This window comes from Haemaphysalis longicornis, unplaced genomic scaffold (genome assembly GCF_048455015.1).
Source record: "Haemaphysalis longicornis isolate Haplotype H1 unplaced genomic scaffold, Haemaphysalis longicornis Haplotype H1 scaffold_1, whole genome shotgun sequence".
NCBI lineage: Eukaryota > Metazoa > Arthropoda > Arachnida > Ixodida > Ixodidae > Haemaphysalis > Haemaphysalis longicornis.
In genome coordinates, this window is record NW_027526203.1 from 293793888 (window position 1) to 293812527 (window position 18640).

The following is an 18640-nucleotide window of genomic DNA, read 5'->3' on the forward strand; positions in this document are numbered from 1 at the left end:
TAGCTGTGCAGAGCAACGAGGCAATTGGAAATACTTTCTAAAGGTTTCTAAAGAACATGAGCACATACCCACCCTGTCTTCCTTCTTTCTATCAGCAACAAAAGTGAAATTCGTTCTCTGCAAAATCTGGAACGTTCACCACTTTGCGTCAGAAGCATTGAAAATCACTACAGTTCCCTCTTTCAGCTATGCAGGCTGAAAATGTGGGGGTGCTGACATGATCACGTGTCGCAAAGTCTGGCGTGACTTGGTGTATGCGGACATCCCACATACTTCCTCTGCTGCACCTACTTTGGGAATCCCCACAGGCTAATAGCTCACTCACTATAGTACTGAGCAACTGATCAACTAGTCTCTGGTTTGAGCCTGTTGAAAGGAAAATTTCAAATTACTAAATAATTATTTTAATTATTATGACATTAAATAATTCTTTTTAATTTAATTAAATGTATGTGCTCTTCTATGGGTGTTACTTCCTTGATTGATTGATTGATTGATTGTAGGGTTTAACGCGCCGACGCAACGCAGGCGATGAGGCGCGCCGTAGTGGAGGGCTCCGGATTAATTTTGACCACCTGGGGATCTTTAACGTGCGCCGAAATCTCGTACACACGGGCGTTTTTGCTTTTCGCCTCCATCAGAAAAGCGGCCGCCGCGGCCGGGAATCGAACCCGCGACCTCGTGCTCAGCAGCGCAACGGGTGTTACTTCCTATCAGGGCATATAGCTAATTTATACAACCTTGAAGTGCGTGTGTCAGCTTTCAATTTTGGGTAAACTTCACAACAATTTTCTCGTGAAATTAGGTTGACAGAACACGCTGTGCATAAAAACACGGCCTCACCCGTGTCACCAATAAATGTCAAGAAACTCTCTGATGCATACCTACTGAACAGTGTGCATACCCAGAGGTTTGCTTCGCAGCAGATCGGCTTTATATGTGGAGATGCATGCCTTGCAAAATACCTGAAGTTGACAAGGGTGCTCACAAATTGTTGAGTTTCACCTCATCGGATATCAGCAATACAGGGATTCTTCTCAAAGGCCCGAGGCCATAACAAAACTGGCATCGTGTCGCTAGCTTTCGGGCCAGCATGTGGAAACAAGGTGAATGCAGTGTAGCTTCCTCGCACACTCATCAAAGTTATACTGACCTGCCAATGATGCTCGTAAAAGTAGAGATCCTTTATTTCTATCACAATACTTGGCTAACAGATAAGAATAAAACGTAACATGTTAACAAAAGATACATCACATCAACTAAGCATAATGCATGTAAGTGTTCACTGGGTGCTGGAACACCAGTTCACACGTTCCTTTGGCTAAAACTGTGAAGCGCTTTCTGCAGTTGACCTGCTGCATGCACGCGAGACATTTTGTTCGGGTGGGCTTGAGATCGAGCCTGGACGCTCGCTTCAGGAAAGAAAAAGAAGAGAGGTCCATGCTCCTGCGGCTGCTAGGGCACAAGCAATGTGGCCAGTAACAGAAGGAATGACCAGTGCGTCCTCGCTCCAGAGCTCTTGGTCAGCAGCCCCGGATGGACGTTGCCCTTGGTGACAGCGCTGACTCCTGCGTGGGTCAGAATTGCACTGCAATCACAAGCGGCTCGTTTGACTGCCACTGCGCCGAGCACGAGTCGGGATTTGGAGGGAAGCACGTGATCCTTTGGGTACGCCCGCCCACAACCCTTTTTGTTTAAAATCCCAGGGAACCATTTGTACACCGCCCAGCAACAAAGTGCCCTACTACGGGGCCCAGAGTCGGTCGCGAGAGCAGCTGGCTCCTCTAGCGACTCTGAACAGAATATTTCTCTGGGATATTTCTGAACAGAAATATCCCAGGCTGACACCTAACGTTTTAATTATCTGTTTAGAGCAAAGCTGTTAAAGGAGCCATGAAGACAAAATGCAAGTTTGTGTTATTCGAAAGATTTCGTGTTTTATAGTGCCCCCAGCGCTTGTCCGAATGCAAACGGTGCTTTATTCACTGAGAAATTAATCAATTTAGGTAAAAATTTTGATTTTCCCGCTCAATCGTGCATTTTCATGGTCCCAAATGACATCACAGGAACCGACCGCTCTGCAGCCTAGTGTCCCTTGATTCACGCATCCGCCGTACAGGGTGGAGACACGTATGCGCTGGCGCCGCCATTTTGGTCCACTCGCTCGCTGACGAAACAAGTCATTGTATCAAAACCGTGCTAAAATTATCGCCGCAACGGGGTTACCTGGCGAAGTTTGAATCATCTTATCTGTTTCGCATTGCTGGGTCTCGTGGGAAACGAGAACGACGTGTTGTGCAAGTTGACCCAACTGCAGCGGCATGGGACCGTTCAAAGGGTGTCTTCACCCTGTACGTTGGTGCTGGCACTGAGGTACTCGCGCGTTTGTTTAAGTTACTGTACCTAGATGGTGCCACCATACTGTGGCGTGTCGTTTTCTGCCTTTTTTTGTTCTGGGAGAAAATGGTTTCGTGAAACATAGTGCTCGCTCGACAAATATGTTCACGTAAGACACCGTCGCGACAATCAATCGGCCAGTGTCGTCTGAGACAACCCCAAAGCCCCGCAGTTCTGTGCAGCTAAACAAGCATAGTGCGCGCAGTACCAACAACAGCAGTACGAAGCGGTACTTCTATGTTTACATGTGCTTTCGTAACTTACACTTACCACAATTCTTACGGCTTTAAAAAGAATGTGCCCTAAATTTAAGCGCAAATAGCTCGTTCGGCAAGCTTGTAAGCTGGGCCTAATTTGCGTTTACTTTCGCCGGCCTCCGCCAATCGCAGAACTGGCTCGAATGACATCATAGGTTCTGTTGCGGGAAATGAGCTAGTGGGTCGCATGGCCATTCCCTTTTTTCCTAATTATGTAGCTTATTTGAGCGAAGTTTACGTTAAAAGTGGTGTCAGTATGATTCTGACGAGGCAATCTTTTGAATGAACCAAACTTGTGTTTTCTCTTCATGGCTCCTTTAATAGTATGTTGTTCGCAATTATTTTTGTGGCACTTTGCAGCAAAGCCGACTTGCAAACACTTAGTAGCCCTCAATCTAATGTAGATATCGCATAAAAAAACCATAACGCACTGAATGCTAAAATGGCTATCATTGCGCTGGCCTTCATTTACTTGTCGTAATTAGCTGGTTTGCTGTGAAGTACTAAACATTGCAAAATTGCAGGGTGCTGTCAACACATACGCTTTATAGGAAAAGTATGGTTACACAAAACGGCTGCAACTCATGTTTTACCAGAACTATCTGAACACAAATTACGATAAAGCCTCATTATAATAACGAATTGAACGGGATGGTGAAGATATTCGACGTAAGTCGTAATTTGATATACGCGACTACTCCCTAAAAGCTTAGTAGGTACTGTAAGCACAGTGGGGAGTGCAGGGCACTCAGTGAAACGAACGTTTACTCCAATACAAAAGAAGCCATCCGCTGGGTCTCCAAGGTGTTTCTGCCGGTTATGAGGAGTGCTTGTTCCAGTTTGTTCAGGCACAGCAGGGGGTCATGGTCATCGACTGTGCACTTGACACTGTTTCGCAACAAATGGGGGCTCTCCTGACTCTGTGCCACAATCAGCATTTTGTGAGTCTATTTGTCTATCGGCTCTTACTCATTGGGGCCACCCAAAACGAAGGACACCATTTCAGTATCTGAAGGTGAGGCAATGATGGAAGCATCTTCATCAGCCATTGCGAGTGATCTGAAGTGGCCTTCCACCTCTTTGCCAATGATTCTGTGCACAGTTTCATAGAATCGAAAAAACCCAGCATGTGAAACACAACGGGAAGCTTCGTGGGAAAGCCCGTTGTGTCTCGTCTCTAGTGCTGCCCTGCTTCAAAGTTTTCCTTGCACCTGCTGCTGTTGAGGCTACCTGTACTGCTGCGGCGTACTACCCTGCAAACGTACAACCATTCGGACTGCTCCCAAAATGAATACACGAGTGTGTCTTGCATGCATGTAGCGCATAGCAGACAGCACAAGCAGCGATTCTTGAACAAAATTAGAGCCCAGACCACTGCCTAACCCAATGAGAGTGATGGGCGACAATACTGTGTCACTACTCTACAGCCCACTCATTTTCCACTCCTTTCTCTCGTGAGGCGCGCTGCTGCTCCTTGCCACTCAAGCAAAGAGTGGGATGACCCGCCCTAGTCTCTTACGAGGAACGAGCTCGCAGTCCCACTTGCCGTACCGCTCCTCACATTACTCGGGACACATCACGATGGCGTGCCTGGCAAACTTTTGCTTGGTTCCAGGCATTATTATATAGGTAGTACAAAGAAAAGCATGGTGCTCTCCTGGCCCATTCCCAAGCAGCCATGGGCGAGCAGATGGGGTTTCAATGAAGCTAGAAATTAATTCTTGTTTTGAAACACCCCATTTTTAAGTGCAGAGAAAGCTCAATCCACGGTTCAGTATTGGTGACTGGTAACTGCGGGTGTACTACCATGATACTTTATGTGTCCATTTCAACTGGAATCCACACTGCGGGTAGTGGAAATACTGTCCAGGAGTTTTCATCAACCCTGGAAACGGTCCCCATGTCATGCTGTGTGGCACTGCCACAGTGCAAGCAGCCGAATGCTGCCGACAGGGATGCCGCCTTCTGCAGAGATGCTGGAGTATGAGGGTCCTTTGAACGTACCTTCCCCAGACAGCTGTTCTGATGCATGGAGCACCGCCCCCAACCCTAGTGGACTGCTCTTCCCGCCAGCAGCCTCCTCGCCTTGGGAAACACTTCTCTCTCAAATAGATGCGGCCAGTGGAATGGAGATGTTCTCCTTACAGCTTTTCTGCGATGGTCTGGAACTGCAGGGGTCAGACTAGGGATGCTCCATTTCTCAACCACAAGACAAGGCAAGCCCTGCATTATGCAGCGGACGCAGTCGGCAGCCACGGATGACGTAACAAGCTCATGCAGGCACCATCTTTCCCACCCCAAGCTCGGGACAGCCACCTCAATGAGTGTTCCTTGCTTCAACCGAGCAACAAAGCACGGTTTCTTGACTTTGCCCGCCTCCGGGTGCACCCTTGGCACCTTCCAATGAGTTGATCAAACCTTTGACACTGCGAAATGGATTATTAGCCAGGTATTACAGCCTATTTATAGCTGCAACCTCCACAGCACGCATATTTATATGCATGTATGTATGCCACCATTTACGTATACATGTACGCATGCATTTAGTATCCACGTATGGATGCATACACATATTTCAGCATGCGTGCATGTACGTATGCATACATGTATGCAGGTGTGCACGCATGTTGCACTAAATGCAAGGAACGCACTTTGGATTAGCCTCAAAGTTGAAAATAATGGACGTACACACAAAGACAACAATATGTTTACTGATGTTTAGATTTAAACTCTATTTTTGTTAAAGGTTGGCTTTAAAAAAGAATGACCCAGTTTCCTAATCTACCTTTCTCACACATGTGTGCATGTAGTATTATACACGTGTAGATTCAAGTTTAGACCACTCACTTTTGAAGAAATTGCGAGTGCAGCATTAACACTGTTTTGCTGTTTCTTTACATGGCCAGGAAAGCCCAGATAATGCTCAACATCCCCAGGATGTCATGTCCTCACTTTTCTCCGATGCCCTCACGGTGCCCTCAGTATATTTTCTGACGAATGTATAAAAAATGTTGTTCAGGCAATATGACAGTTATAAGGTTTTTAAAAGTCCTTCTGAGTACTCAATGAGGAGGTGAGTTTTCTTTCATGTAGCTTGTCATTTTTCGTGAGAAAGCACTACAGTACAGCACACTGAGAGCAAACCTGATTTTAGTGAAATCCTGGCTATAACGAACAAATCTTCGTTTCCCGTTACCATTTATATACATATATTTTATGTTGAGATATAGCGAAAAACAGATATAACGAACTGATGCCCGTTTCCCGACGTGCTCACTATAAGCGGGCTGGGCTGTATTAGCCTACTTCAGCTGATTCCACATGAGCAGAGAGAAGCCACATTCAAGAAGCCTCATTTTTAAAGCCTCCTGTAGTTTTGCAGTTTATAACTCTTTTGCACAAGCCTGATGCGCAGCAGAGGGAGAGAGCAACACAGTCATGCGACGGCCCAAATCTAGGCCTAACAGAACACTTTGAGGTCTAACGTTGTCAACCAGTACCTATAGGGAAAAGTGTTCATCGTACATCAAGCTGCGGGTACCAGTTCACGTCAGGGGACCCCAAAGCAAAATGTTATGCCTAAAGCTTTGACGCACCCCTGACAGTTGCTGCTGTTATTTCTAATACCTGAGGTGGTGTATTAGACAACGCTTTACAAGCAGGAACTCATGCTGCTACAGCATGTGTTGCTACAGATGCATGCTGGGGCATGCACCGAGCAGTCAGTGAATCATCAACTGCACAGAACGCGAGCACTATGTGGGTTGACCACAACAAATCTGTCTGTACTGTGAATCTTGTGTGCATACTCTGAAGCCTACCAAAGAACTGCTAGTTTTGTTGCCTGTGCAATGGCAACAGCTTAGTAAACAGGCAAAACAACCTGTTTCGAGCCCAGTGCTAGAAACACCATTAATGACACAGGAAGCACCTGAGCAAAATTTGTTGGCAAGTGCCACTGAATAAAAAGCTCAAGCAGCACAGGCCTTAATAACACCATTTGGAGCCTATGAGTAAGCAGGTTGCCTCCGAGTATAAAACCCACGTGCCTGGTTCCAGGAGACGAATGCAAATGTGGACACCTGACAGGCCATTTCTATAGTTCAAGAGTCAGAGTCCATCATATCATCATCTGCAGTAAAACCTCATTACAAGAGACACTGAAGGGATCCAGAAAACATGTCTCTTTTAACCAAGGTCTCTTGTATGCAATGTTGCTAACATGGTGAACATAGGGAATCTGACCAAACAGACCTCATTCAAATGTCTCTTGTAACCAAGTGTCTCTTGTAACAGTGTCTCTTGTAACGAGGGTTTACTGTACTCCCAAGACCACACTGCAGGTTCTGAGAAAACTGAAGCTCACAGTTACATATACTGTATTCTTCACAAAAATGGTTTTCTTTCTGGACAGCATGTTCAGTAGACACTCGATAAGTCTGAAGCAGAAATCGTAAAGCAAAGTTGCCACTCGAAAGTTGTTCTGTGACCTGCCCTTTTTCCAAAATTTTTCTTAGCTTAGCTAGTCATTTGAAGCAAAGGACTGAGGTGCCCATATCAAAAAACATCCAGCATGACTGAAGTGCAGAGTGTGAAAGGACCCATGAAGACCTCGTCGAAATGATATTGCTAGACCCAGCTTTGCTCACATGCTCAACTGACCAGCTGGCTGCCAGCTGAATGCAATTGGTTGTTATTGCTATTAAAAATTAAGAAGAAGAATTGCTATTAAGAAGAAAGTCGAAGTTGTTCACCGAACATCAGACTACCATCTCTTACCCAGCTGAAGATTCCCACTGAAAAATGGGTGAACGAAACTCAGCAGTTCGATTTCAACGATGCACATAGACTCAGATACATACTGCCTTTCAGATACCATTCTGCACAGGCTACGCATTTCTAATTCCACTAAACAGCTGAAACTACAGAATGGCAAGTTTTAGAGTTTCGCAGAGATATGGAAAATCTCGACAGTGTGATGACAGCCCTGAATCTGAAGGGCATGATGATTTTCAGAACACATTCATAAAGTTGATAGAAAGCTTCAAGTGGGAAAACAGGGAACAGGCCACCTATAACCTGCTGGAATCTTCCATTAACTCCAGATTACGATTACGCAAGCTACGTCGAGGCCTCAAGGAAAGGAGATAGCTGCCAACACTCACACCTTGGAACCTGTCTGCTGGAAACAATTAGCAGATGACTGTACGAACCATTAGGGCAAAAATATAGTGCAGCTGCACTGATACTGCTATGACACTGATAATATGGCATTACAATGAAGCTACCATATAGCGTAATGACGCCATGTCACCAGCCCATTCGCTGCCTGCTCTTTTATCCAATACTGTCCACCGACCTACATACGTAGTGATATAAGGCATTCACTCCCAATTTCAGCCCTGGTAATTCCACTTGTTTTGCCAGGCATGTGCATCTATTCGATGTTGAGAAGGACGTAAGTTTGCTGTTCCACAATTAATGAAAACCCGTACCACAAGCCACGCGCTCAGATTTGCTTCTGGATACATGGTCTTCAACACAACAGTACACACACCTGGTAACGGTTTCAAATCGTCTCGGAACCACATGTGGTCACATAAAGAACACGAATACTATTTGGGTGAATTGCCCAGGAACAGCTTAGGAAAGGCCTTAGTTGCTGCTCTGAAATCCCAAAAATGTTGCACTTGGCTCGATCAGCAGTGAGCATTAGCTTCATGTTCTACCACTGTGGGGACTTGCCTCCTACGCTTTTGTGGTAATTTCCGCACTGCCATATCAGCCAGATCTTTACAATTTAGCCCTCACAACCGTAAATTGCTTCCGAGGCCCCAAGAACGTATTTTTCAATTCCTGATGGCAGCTGTCGTTGTCAAAGGCCAACCCCCTATGTGCCATCACAGGCTGCCACTGTGCATGATGGGATAAAGTACCTAGCTTGCTGACGTGATCTTGCTGAAAAATGAACAGCTGTGCTGTAAAAGATGCTTTCACTGCGAATGCTGGAATTTGTAATTACCATTACATCCTACAAAAACTGGCTACATGCATCCAACATGTAAAAATCCTCAGCCTTAGGGTCGGTGGTGTACAGGACATTATTCTCTCATCATTTACAGCAGGCAAGATGAGCAGTTCAGCCTTCATTTTCATCAGCAAAATATCCTTCTGGATGTTGCAAGAAGGAAAATTTGCATTGCACAGGTTTGCAGGTTTGCACAAGTCTGCCAGCACAGTCGAACAGTAGTCCTAAGATGGTTTGCCTGTCTCTGCTTCAAACATGACCTCAACCGCTTACAAAGGAGAAGTAGCACTGAAAACGGGTTGAAATAAGTGTGCTGGGCAACATCTACTCCTATTTCATTCCGTCTCAGCCAATCCTTGTGATAGTTACCATTTCTTGATCATGCACCAAGCAGCCCAAACGAGCACTGTCTTTTTTTTTTTTTTGCCACCGACACCACTGACACTGAAACTGCCCCGTATAAACAACAATTTGCTCTGCATCAGTAGAGCAAATAAAAGAAACACAAAAGTGAAATGCATACAAAGAACAGTAGCCACTTTTTTTTTTATTGTAGAAGAACATGCCTCCAGCTTGCCTGTCAACCTTACATCGACACAAGTCTGCCTATATCAATTTTTTTTGTTGTACGCCTAGTGAGTGATCTCAAGGCCCCAATATTGGTCACCAAACTGATGCCAGACAATATAAAATAAATAAAGCACGCAAGCATTGATTACAACACACACATGGGCACACCGCAGTGACAGCATATTCATACTTTCAAGGCTAGGAAGTTGTCTTTGACTTGCACTTCCCCACATGTAACAGCGTAGGTAATCTCAGATTCGCAAAAAACGTTCAGAGAAAGAAAAAAAAGTTTTCGCAGCATTCACAGCACAGCCTGCAGGCTTTGCACTTTCACCTTACACTGTTGAGAATTTCAGCGCCTGCTTACAGCACATAAAATTTCACTTGCCAACAAAAATTGGACAGACCCCCCCCCCCTTCCCCCCCAAAAAAACACCTTGAATTGTCATGCCACACAACTTACAACTAAGCAGAAGGTCCGAGTGTTTACATCATATTTTGCAGCCATATCAGGCTAAAGCTCGTTCTACATGGAGCGAATTTCGCCTGCGAATCCGCTGGAACGAACATTCGCACTTGCGAAGTTCGCAATGCCTGGAATTGTCGTCTACCTGGGGCCTGCGAACTCCGCGATTTTCGCATTTCAGATGCGCCTTGTTTGCAGACTGAATTAAGTTTGCCACCAACAAAGGTGGTTGTGATTTTAACAAGGGTGATTTTATTTTACTTTCTTGGCAAGTTGTTTCTGCCTGGTTTGCGGTAAATATAAGTTTATTTGCGGTTTTCTATAAGAATCGCCAATTCTTTATCAATATACGCACACACAGCAGAGAAGACAAACGTTTTGGTGTGCCCGCGCTTTTGTCGCGCTCATACAAGCAACGCCATCTGGTTTCCAAGCGTGCAAGTGGTGCCGAGCTGTGCTCCTATTAGCCGCAGATCCGGCCCCTCTACGCCGCACACGCCGCACGAGCGGCGTTTGCTCGACCGCTTCAAATGCTTGGCACTTTGCCGCAGCAACGAAAAAAGGTGGTTTTGCCGCACGAGCGGCGCCACATCAGCGAATTCGCAGGCGAAATCGCTCCATGTAGTACGGGCTTAATACTGAAAGCAGCCAGCTCACTAGCAAATCTATCAAGTAACCAACCACTAGTAAACTAATGCACAAAGAATGCTTTAACATACTTCCTGCAATACACACACGTACATACACACAGACAAGTATATTTTTCAGAAAACATACATTACTGGATAGTTTCTTGGGCTTTGTTATGCGTCGAGCTTGACTAGGCTTTTTTACGTTCTTTTTAAGTGCTTTAACCTCTGTCTCAAGCCATTTCCTGACCACTGGAAAGGGCCATTATGTATCAGCTAAGACGCATGGAGGTTGATATTGACTTTGCTCTATCCAAACAAGAGCCACACAGACAATCACATTTGAATTGATATGCATTTGCCTAGAAATATTAGAAATATAGCAACAAAGAAATAAAATTCTAGCGCAATAACGTCTGATCTGACCCTTAAGTTCTATCCTGAGGAGCACAAGCCTGCTCACACATGCGTAATGATGGGGTAAAAACCTCCCATCTTTGATATTTAAGTGACAAAAGTGAACACATGAAGACAGCAACGAAAACTATTACGTTGTTTTGATGCTTCTCCTAAATAAACATGATCTAAAAAGACAAAGAACTTGCAGTTAAGGGGAACGGTGTTCTATATATCATCATGCGCAAAAATCATGTTTTGCTGTCCTGTTATACAAAAAAAGTAGTACAATGTTTCTGTTGCAGCTTAAATTCTATGAAAACTGCCCACAGAACTTACAACAATCAGCAACTCTAAGCAATATAATTTTTAACAACCTTTGTCTTTCACTTTCATTTCCAATTCAAGCAAAAATGAGATAAGCTATGTCATATTGATAACAGAGGGCTATATGCTGGCTGTCTAGATCATATCAAGAGGCAATCAATGTGCTTAGTTCACAGCAGTTTTTTTTTTTCTTTCTATCACGTTTTTAAGCTACAGGTGAGGTTATTGGAGAACTGGTGCCTCATGCCTCATGCTCCGTTCAGAGCATGAGGCATTCTCAGATGTTTATACGTAATGTAGCAAAGGCATACCCCTTCTGACACTGCGTAATAGTCCCCACTACAACTTCATTACAGGACATTACAACTGCGTGCAACACTAAAAAATTATTTTAGGAAGCCTACATTCAATCTGTATATAAAAAACCGACAACAAAAGTAGATGACTAGTGAAATGATGAAAGAACAACCACCCATCAAGCAATATCCCAGAAGCCTTGACCCATTTTAGAGAAATAGATGGCTCATCTGAAAATTTAGCACAACAGAGTTTTCTCAAAATACGACGTTTTTGCAGCAGAACAGCTCGAACATGGCAGAAAATTTCTGTTCTGTAGCTGACTGCATTCGCTATTCAAAAGTTGTCATATTTTCTTCCATAAAAAAGCAAAGGCCACAAAAGCAGAAAATGCACGTACAGTCTCGGCCCTTTAAATAAAACATTGTGTGGTAAAAATAATCTCTGAACAAATTTTAGGCAACAGTGTTTCCAAGCACGACCGCATTTTAAGAAAGAAAAATTTTGCATATACAATTTCTACTATGCTATGTAGAGAACTAATTTTGGGGGACTGGCAAAAAAAAAAAAAGAAACCTTCTTGATTTTTACACCAGAGATAAAGAAGAAGTTTCAGATAGTGTTTGAATCAATGTTAGCCAAGTTACAAGGGGTACCCCCCACCACTTCTGTACTGCTCACAAATATGCACAATAAACAGGTTCAGGATAATTTTGCACACAAGTGAATATAAATTACCCCCTCCAAGCACCAACAAAGTTTTATACACAACATGCTGATTAGCTCACATTCTAATGTTGTAAAAGCTACAGGAGATTGTACTTATCCCTTTGCCGAGATGGCATAATCACTCTAATCATTATTATTATTGCATTTAGCTTTCAGTCGTGCACAGCACTTTCATGTGCATGATAAAATTCAGACAGCGTACCAGGAAGTTCCAATTTCTTTTAGAAAGTTGTTAGCTCCTACTTGTCTGGAATGAAATTTCTTGAGCACATTAAAGATATCTAAGAATTATAAATGGTTGCAAATTTAGAGAATTCGGACAAATGTGGCATTTAAAACTACAATCAGTTTGATCACACTTTTTTGTCAGGTATTCCAAGATTATGCAATTTTAGCTAAAAAGTTAAGAGCCATCTTGTTTGTGTTTAAAAATAATTCTGAACTGAAGAGTGTGGTACAAAGTGCAGTTTAGGTATAAGCACATAAACGTCAGGGGAAAAAATGAAGCTTGGCTAAACACGGACAGACATATACCAGCAAGCAACATATGCTTCACTGAGAAAGCCTCTGTGACATTTTTGTTACTGTACTTGGAAGGTAAAAGAAATATATATATCTATATATAACATACAAGATGGTTCTCAGAACCAATTTCTACAGAATAAAGTACGAACTTTTTTTTTCACCACAACCACTGTACCTCCAAAAAATCATCTTGATACCCTGATAAACAGTTGAGGAGCTTTTTTTTTCAAAATCAGTCAAATCCACCTGAACAGAATTCCAGAAACAAGCAAACATTTGTGACCAGGTCTAAATACAACGCTGTAAAAGCTATTACAAGATCTGTTCAACAAATCAGCAAGGGGAGGTTAGCTTTGACAGAGTTGCATTCAGGCCCCTAACAGACTTTCACGTGTTACTGAAATTTTGTTCAGGTAGATTTGACTCATTTTGAAAAAAAAAAAAAAAGCTCCTCAACTGTTAGAGACTTGCAAATATTTGAAAGTCTGAATACTTCACTATTTGACTATTTGAAGTGCAGTTTTACGGTTCGAAGTCTTTGAATATTCAAAATTTATGAATAATAGAGTAATAAAAGTTGGCTCTGTTGCATGACCTGCAAACTTTTAGGCTTCACCACACGGCATGCAACTTTTGGGCTGGCTCTTTCGCATGATGCCAAAGCTGTGCAAAAAAGCTTTACGCTGCAACCTTTGCGCAAAACTGTGGTGTACGTTAGCTGAAGTGGAACGCTACTTTTGTAAAATTTAATGCCAGAAGAGAAGTTTCCTGCCTACACAGTGGCATGAGTGAGAAATGAAGAGCTCTCATTCCTCGTTGACAGTGCTTGCAGTAAGGTACTGGTTGTACAGTAAGGTGGCCACTAGCATGCCTAGCCTATTTTCAATGACTGGAGGGGCCAGTCAGAAATATTATTCACAGCACATTAAGGAACCTGAATTTCTTCATGGTAAATGTATGCTAAATTTTTGTTTTACTGCTTTGGCATCTTGTCTCAAACTTTATGACTCTCTTGTTTTTAATTTTTTGTACTATTTTCCTATTACACATTTTTTTCTGTAGCTACATTCTAGGTGTATAAACACTAAGGTAAAAATATTTGTATTAAAAAATATTCTATTCGATTTGCAGTAAGTTTTTACTATTTATATTCAATTCACAGTCTCAAACTCACACACCTCTGATAATTCTACAAAGCTTCTGTAAGCAAAGATGATATCAAACATATAGTTTTAATGCTACACTGTGAATAATTAATTAACGTGAAAGTTTGGGCTAGTTGGTACTCCACTCAACAAAAGTTTACAGTGTGAAAAAAGAACAAAGGATGAAAGTTGTGACACGGACAAGTTGTTGTCCATGTCACCCCTTTCGTCCTTCGTTTTTTTTTTTTTTTTGTGCTGTAAGCTTTTGTTCAATGAATAATTAAGGTAAAACTTGTTGAATAAGAACAATGTTTTTTGTCATTCCATCCTGAACAGTTGTTAGTGTAAATGCTACAACAGCAAAATCCTCACACACATTGCATTTGATCACACCATGTTCATTTTGTTTTTTTACGATGACAAGTGACAGGTCAAAGCTAGTGCAGTTCAGCATGGTTGTTTTTAGAACTGTGCAAAGCTATTTTGACTGCTACAGCAAATAAAGTGGTGGTTCATTTCATCATCGAATCAAATAGAGCTCATTTGTAACAGTTGCCAAATGCTCATTAAATAGTGGATTGAGAGAAACATATTCACAAAATTATCCAACTATCGAGGCAGAAGGTACCTGATTGTGGAAGTGCGGCCCAAGACATGCTTGAAATACTCAAAGTAAGTACAAAGCATGAGCTATAAAACACTGCTCTTGTGACTTTAAAACTTTTGCACCTGATCATCTAAAAAATAAAGAAACATTGGAAATTTTATATAACTTGTATATCATTCAACAGCCACTACTATACCTTATTATTACAGGAGAGATGATGTTCCAAAAGCCAGGGGACATCATTGTTGATACATTTCAAAATACTGGCTTTACTTAGTAGGATGCCTTGGTCCTCACAAAGTAGCAAAAAAAAATCAATTGTATTAACTATTTGTAATGGAAAAGTACATGCTCTTAAAAAAATACTTGCAGAATATTACAGTCCTACTATGAATATTTCCTGAGGTGTTGCGCTTTAAAGCCCTCTATACGGCAATTTTTTATTTCCTTTCTGAGCTTCACTCCGTTTTTTCAAAACAAACTTTTTTTGGAGTGGAACCAACTTTTGTCTACAGTATGGAGTGCTGGTCAGATTTGCATAATTCTTGCTGCTTGTGAAAGCTTATGAATTAGTTTGTGAAATAAAGCTCTAGGAATGTAACAGTTGCTCGCACAGCTATAAAACATTCTGCACTTTATTTGGCCAAAATATAAGTGCTTTATAACATGGGAAATCACATGGTCATAATTTCCACAGTGAGAACCTTAAAATTACAGCTGTGGTATAGTTGCACTCTTTCATCCTTGCAGAATGCAAATAAGCATAATCATAGCCAGTATATGGTGCATACTGTAGTTTCGGCCAAATAAAAAGTCCACTAGTACTACTATTACTACTACTACTACTACTACTACTACATAATCAAAAATGCGGGCGGAGCAATGCGGCGCAAACTAATACGTAACTCCAAACGTATGCTGCAGAGACAAAAACTGATTGCATATTTCTTCTCACTATGCCAAAAAGACGGACTGGGTAAGTGCGTACGTTAAAAAGTAACAAAAATGGCTTAACAACCGGAGCCTCCGCGTGACAGGGTAATGCAATGCATTAGACGATTTACCACATATGTGGGTAGAATCGTCAGTAACAAACTGGTTAGTGATGATGCCACCCACATAGGTGGCAAAACAACCTTTGCAATGTTATACGCTGTCAAGTAAAGCTCATTTTTTGAAACCTCTCAACAATGATTGCATAGGAGGGATGCAATGATTTCATTCTGGGCATAAGTCCAAATAAATTAAAACAAAAATCAATAATTCCTGTACATTCACATGCAACACAAAAACTTTTCACGAGTTCTTAAGTAATAAAATGTTGCCTGTTTAATGTAAACCGCTCAAGAATTCTACCTTCAAGAGATTGTACGGTAAATGGTAGAGTAGGGTGATGTTTCTTTAAAGTAACTCTTCTCAGAAGCAAACAAATCCTCAAATGAAATCATGCTTCTTAAATACAACGGCTTCTGATTTTGTTATACTACGCATGCTATAGTCAATTCTAGATTGGAATTTTCACATGCTGAGTGCCATTTAAGCAACCTACGCAGTGTGCCACAGTAAAGAGCTCTTGGATAATTTTTTGCTCTCCCTGCAGGCAAATTTGAAAACCTCTCATTTTCGACATGTTTCAATGGGCTTCAGCCCCTTGAAACATGGCAAGCACAGCCAACCACCAGCTGCTAAGCACAAGGTCATGTGTTGAATTGCCACTTGCAGTTACAGTAGCACCATGCAGGCACAAAAGAGAAATGCCATGTACAAGACCTCAAAGTCTCATGATAAACAAGAAAGATTATCTGAATTTCTAGATGTGATTGATTGATTGTAGGGTTTAACGTGCTGATGCAATGCAGGCGATGAGGCGTGCCGCAGTGAAAGGCTCCGGATTAATTTTGACCACTTGGGGATCTTTAACGTGCGCCGAATCTCGTACACACGGGCGTTTTTGCTTTTCGCCTCCATCAGAAAAGCAGCCGCCGCGGCCGGGAATCGAGCCCGCGACCGCATGCTCAGCAAAGCCTTAGCCACTGCAGCGGGTGAATTTCTAGAAGTTCCCACTACAGCACACCTCACAACCCCACAACCAGGACTGTTGCTCTGGCATGCAGAAATACAAATTGAAGCCAGCAATCTTATGCACGGTAGTGGAATGCCTTAACAAACCATAAAGACAACGTGCAACTTCGCTTCAATTATAAGATTGAAAGGAAAAAAAAAATAGTCGTGAATCGCAATGAATATTTTTGATTCAAAGCGAATATTGAGAAATTTCCAATATGAAAACAAATTTACAATTTCTAAAGCCTGCTTCAGTAACTAGCCAGAAGAAAAATCAAAAGCTCATGTAGAGGGTTTTGCCAACTTTTCATGTGGCGCAAAACAAGCACAAAGAAGCTGTCCTTCTGTTCTTACCTTTGTTGACATTAGATTTTACACGAGGGCACCTTTCACTTCTTGTGGTGGCTTCAACCACAAGCGTTTCAGTGTATTAGCGTATATTTTGACAAGCTACACGATTAGAACAACACATTCCCATATAAACAAGGCGGTTTCATGGACCTTCTTGCCAGCTCTAAAAAAAATTTGTGATAACCTCAGCATATGGGGCGATATGCAAGACATGAAAAATGGCTCAGGCTTAACACTTCTCAACCTAGTTATTACGAGTGAAAGCAAAGACTATCCACACAGTGTTTCGTGAAAGTCGGCCTTTTTGCTTGAGTTTTTGCAGCCTGCCGTCAAGCTATATCTACTGGATGATTGTATGCATCCTTTCACTTGCGCTGAAGGGCACACACTGACAGTCGAGAAGGTGTGCCATCGATGGTGAGACTGAGGAACCACGCGCCAGCAAAGAAACCCGCAAAGCAGCACTTTCGTGCCTGCACATCATGTGTTTCTCTAGTCTTCATTACCGTAAACTCAGTCTGCACAGTTTTCATGTATCAGTCGTTAAACCTTGCCTAGTCACGTGGTTCGCTTACGCTGAACCACCCGCACAGACAGATAAGCTGTCATTGGGCGATAGGTGTAGGCGAAGTAGCCGTCTCACCCTCGCCTAGTCACGTGGTACCGCAGTGGCGAAGATCTGCCAAGCGAAGAGGTAAGAAAGGCGCAGCTTCGGTGTCGGCGGTTAAAGGTCACTGCGACGCCATGAATGACTTTGAAAGATGTAGCATAGTAGAGCTTTCACTCTAAAAGTTAGCCTGATTCATAAGCCCTCCTCTGCATGCTGTGATGGCGCACTTTGCACTTGCTTGCAGCTCCCTTTCCCAGTAGTACTGAACTGTGCTTTAAAAAAGCACTTGTGCAGCAAATGTCTTTGCACGCACCTACAAGAATCTTAAATATGGGTTCTGAAAAGGGCAAGCCATGCCTAAAATAACATATAAAAAGAAACGAGACCAAAATCGGGGCAAGTGCACCTGTTGGCCAAGAAAGCTTTATCTTGGTGTCTAGAAGTGTGAAGCTAGACAAACTCAATGTTTTCTTGTGTCCAATGTCGAAAAAAAAAAAAAAAAAAGAGAAACATTACATTTAAAAAGAAGGTTGCGCACCATTTGATCAGAAAACTGGTGACTCGACTCAGGGACTATGACAATACGAATCTGGGCTTTCTTATCTAGAGAGCATTGATCATGCAGCTTGAGGGCAACCCCATTATTACGATGCAAAAAGAGAAGCAGGCGACTGGAGTTGGCATGATGCCAGATGCCAGGGAGAGGCACTGCCGGTTAAAACGTGAGGGGGACTTGTGCATGACTATGATGTGTGTTCGCTTAAGACGCAGTTCGCGGTCCCTTCCCGAGACGCACTTCGCGCCACGACGCAGAGGCTAATCATCGCTGCCGTCGAGCGAATCCACGAATGAGTGCTGCCTCAGGGCACTGCTTCTGTGTCCAAATATCACATTAGGGAATATCATAATCGCCAGCCAATTTTTGTGAACTTCAAGGTACTGCAAAAGTTTATTTGAAATTTTCAAATATTGTCATTCGAGCTGAAGCTGAATTGAATATTGCGTTGTTCACTTCGATATTCGGAAGTTCCAAATATTCGAACGCCCCTACTGGATTAGATAGCTTGGAAACCAAACATAGTAATGCGGTGCAGGGAGGCATTTCTTGCACTGGCTGAATGATACATCACCAGGTGATTCACCTGCTGGCCAATACAGACTGGCTAATGCTGCTAAAAAACAACTGCAAGGCTCACAAGGATGCAGCACCTGCCTTATGTGGCCCTTGTAACAAGGTGAATT

General features: G+C 42.7%; 1 protein-coding gene across 1 annotated transcript in view; it reads right to left on the reverse strand.

Moving 5' to 3' along the window:
- Positions 1 to 1160: 1160 nt before the first annotated feature.
- Positions 1161 to 18640, reverse strand: part of LOC144148232 (sulfhydryl oxidase 2-like) — a 73470-nt gene continuing 55990 nt past the window's right edge. Inside the window, exon 11 of the mRNA XM_077679807.1 lies at positions 1161 to 1568. Coding sequence (XP_077535933.1) covers positions 1456 to 1568 — 113 coding nt within the window. The 3' untranslated portion in view covers positions 1161 to 1455. The remainder of the gene's footprint in view (positions 1569 to 18640) is intronic.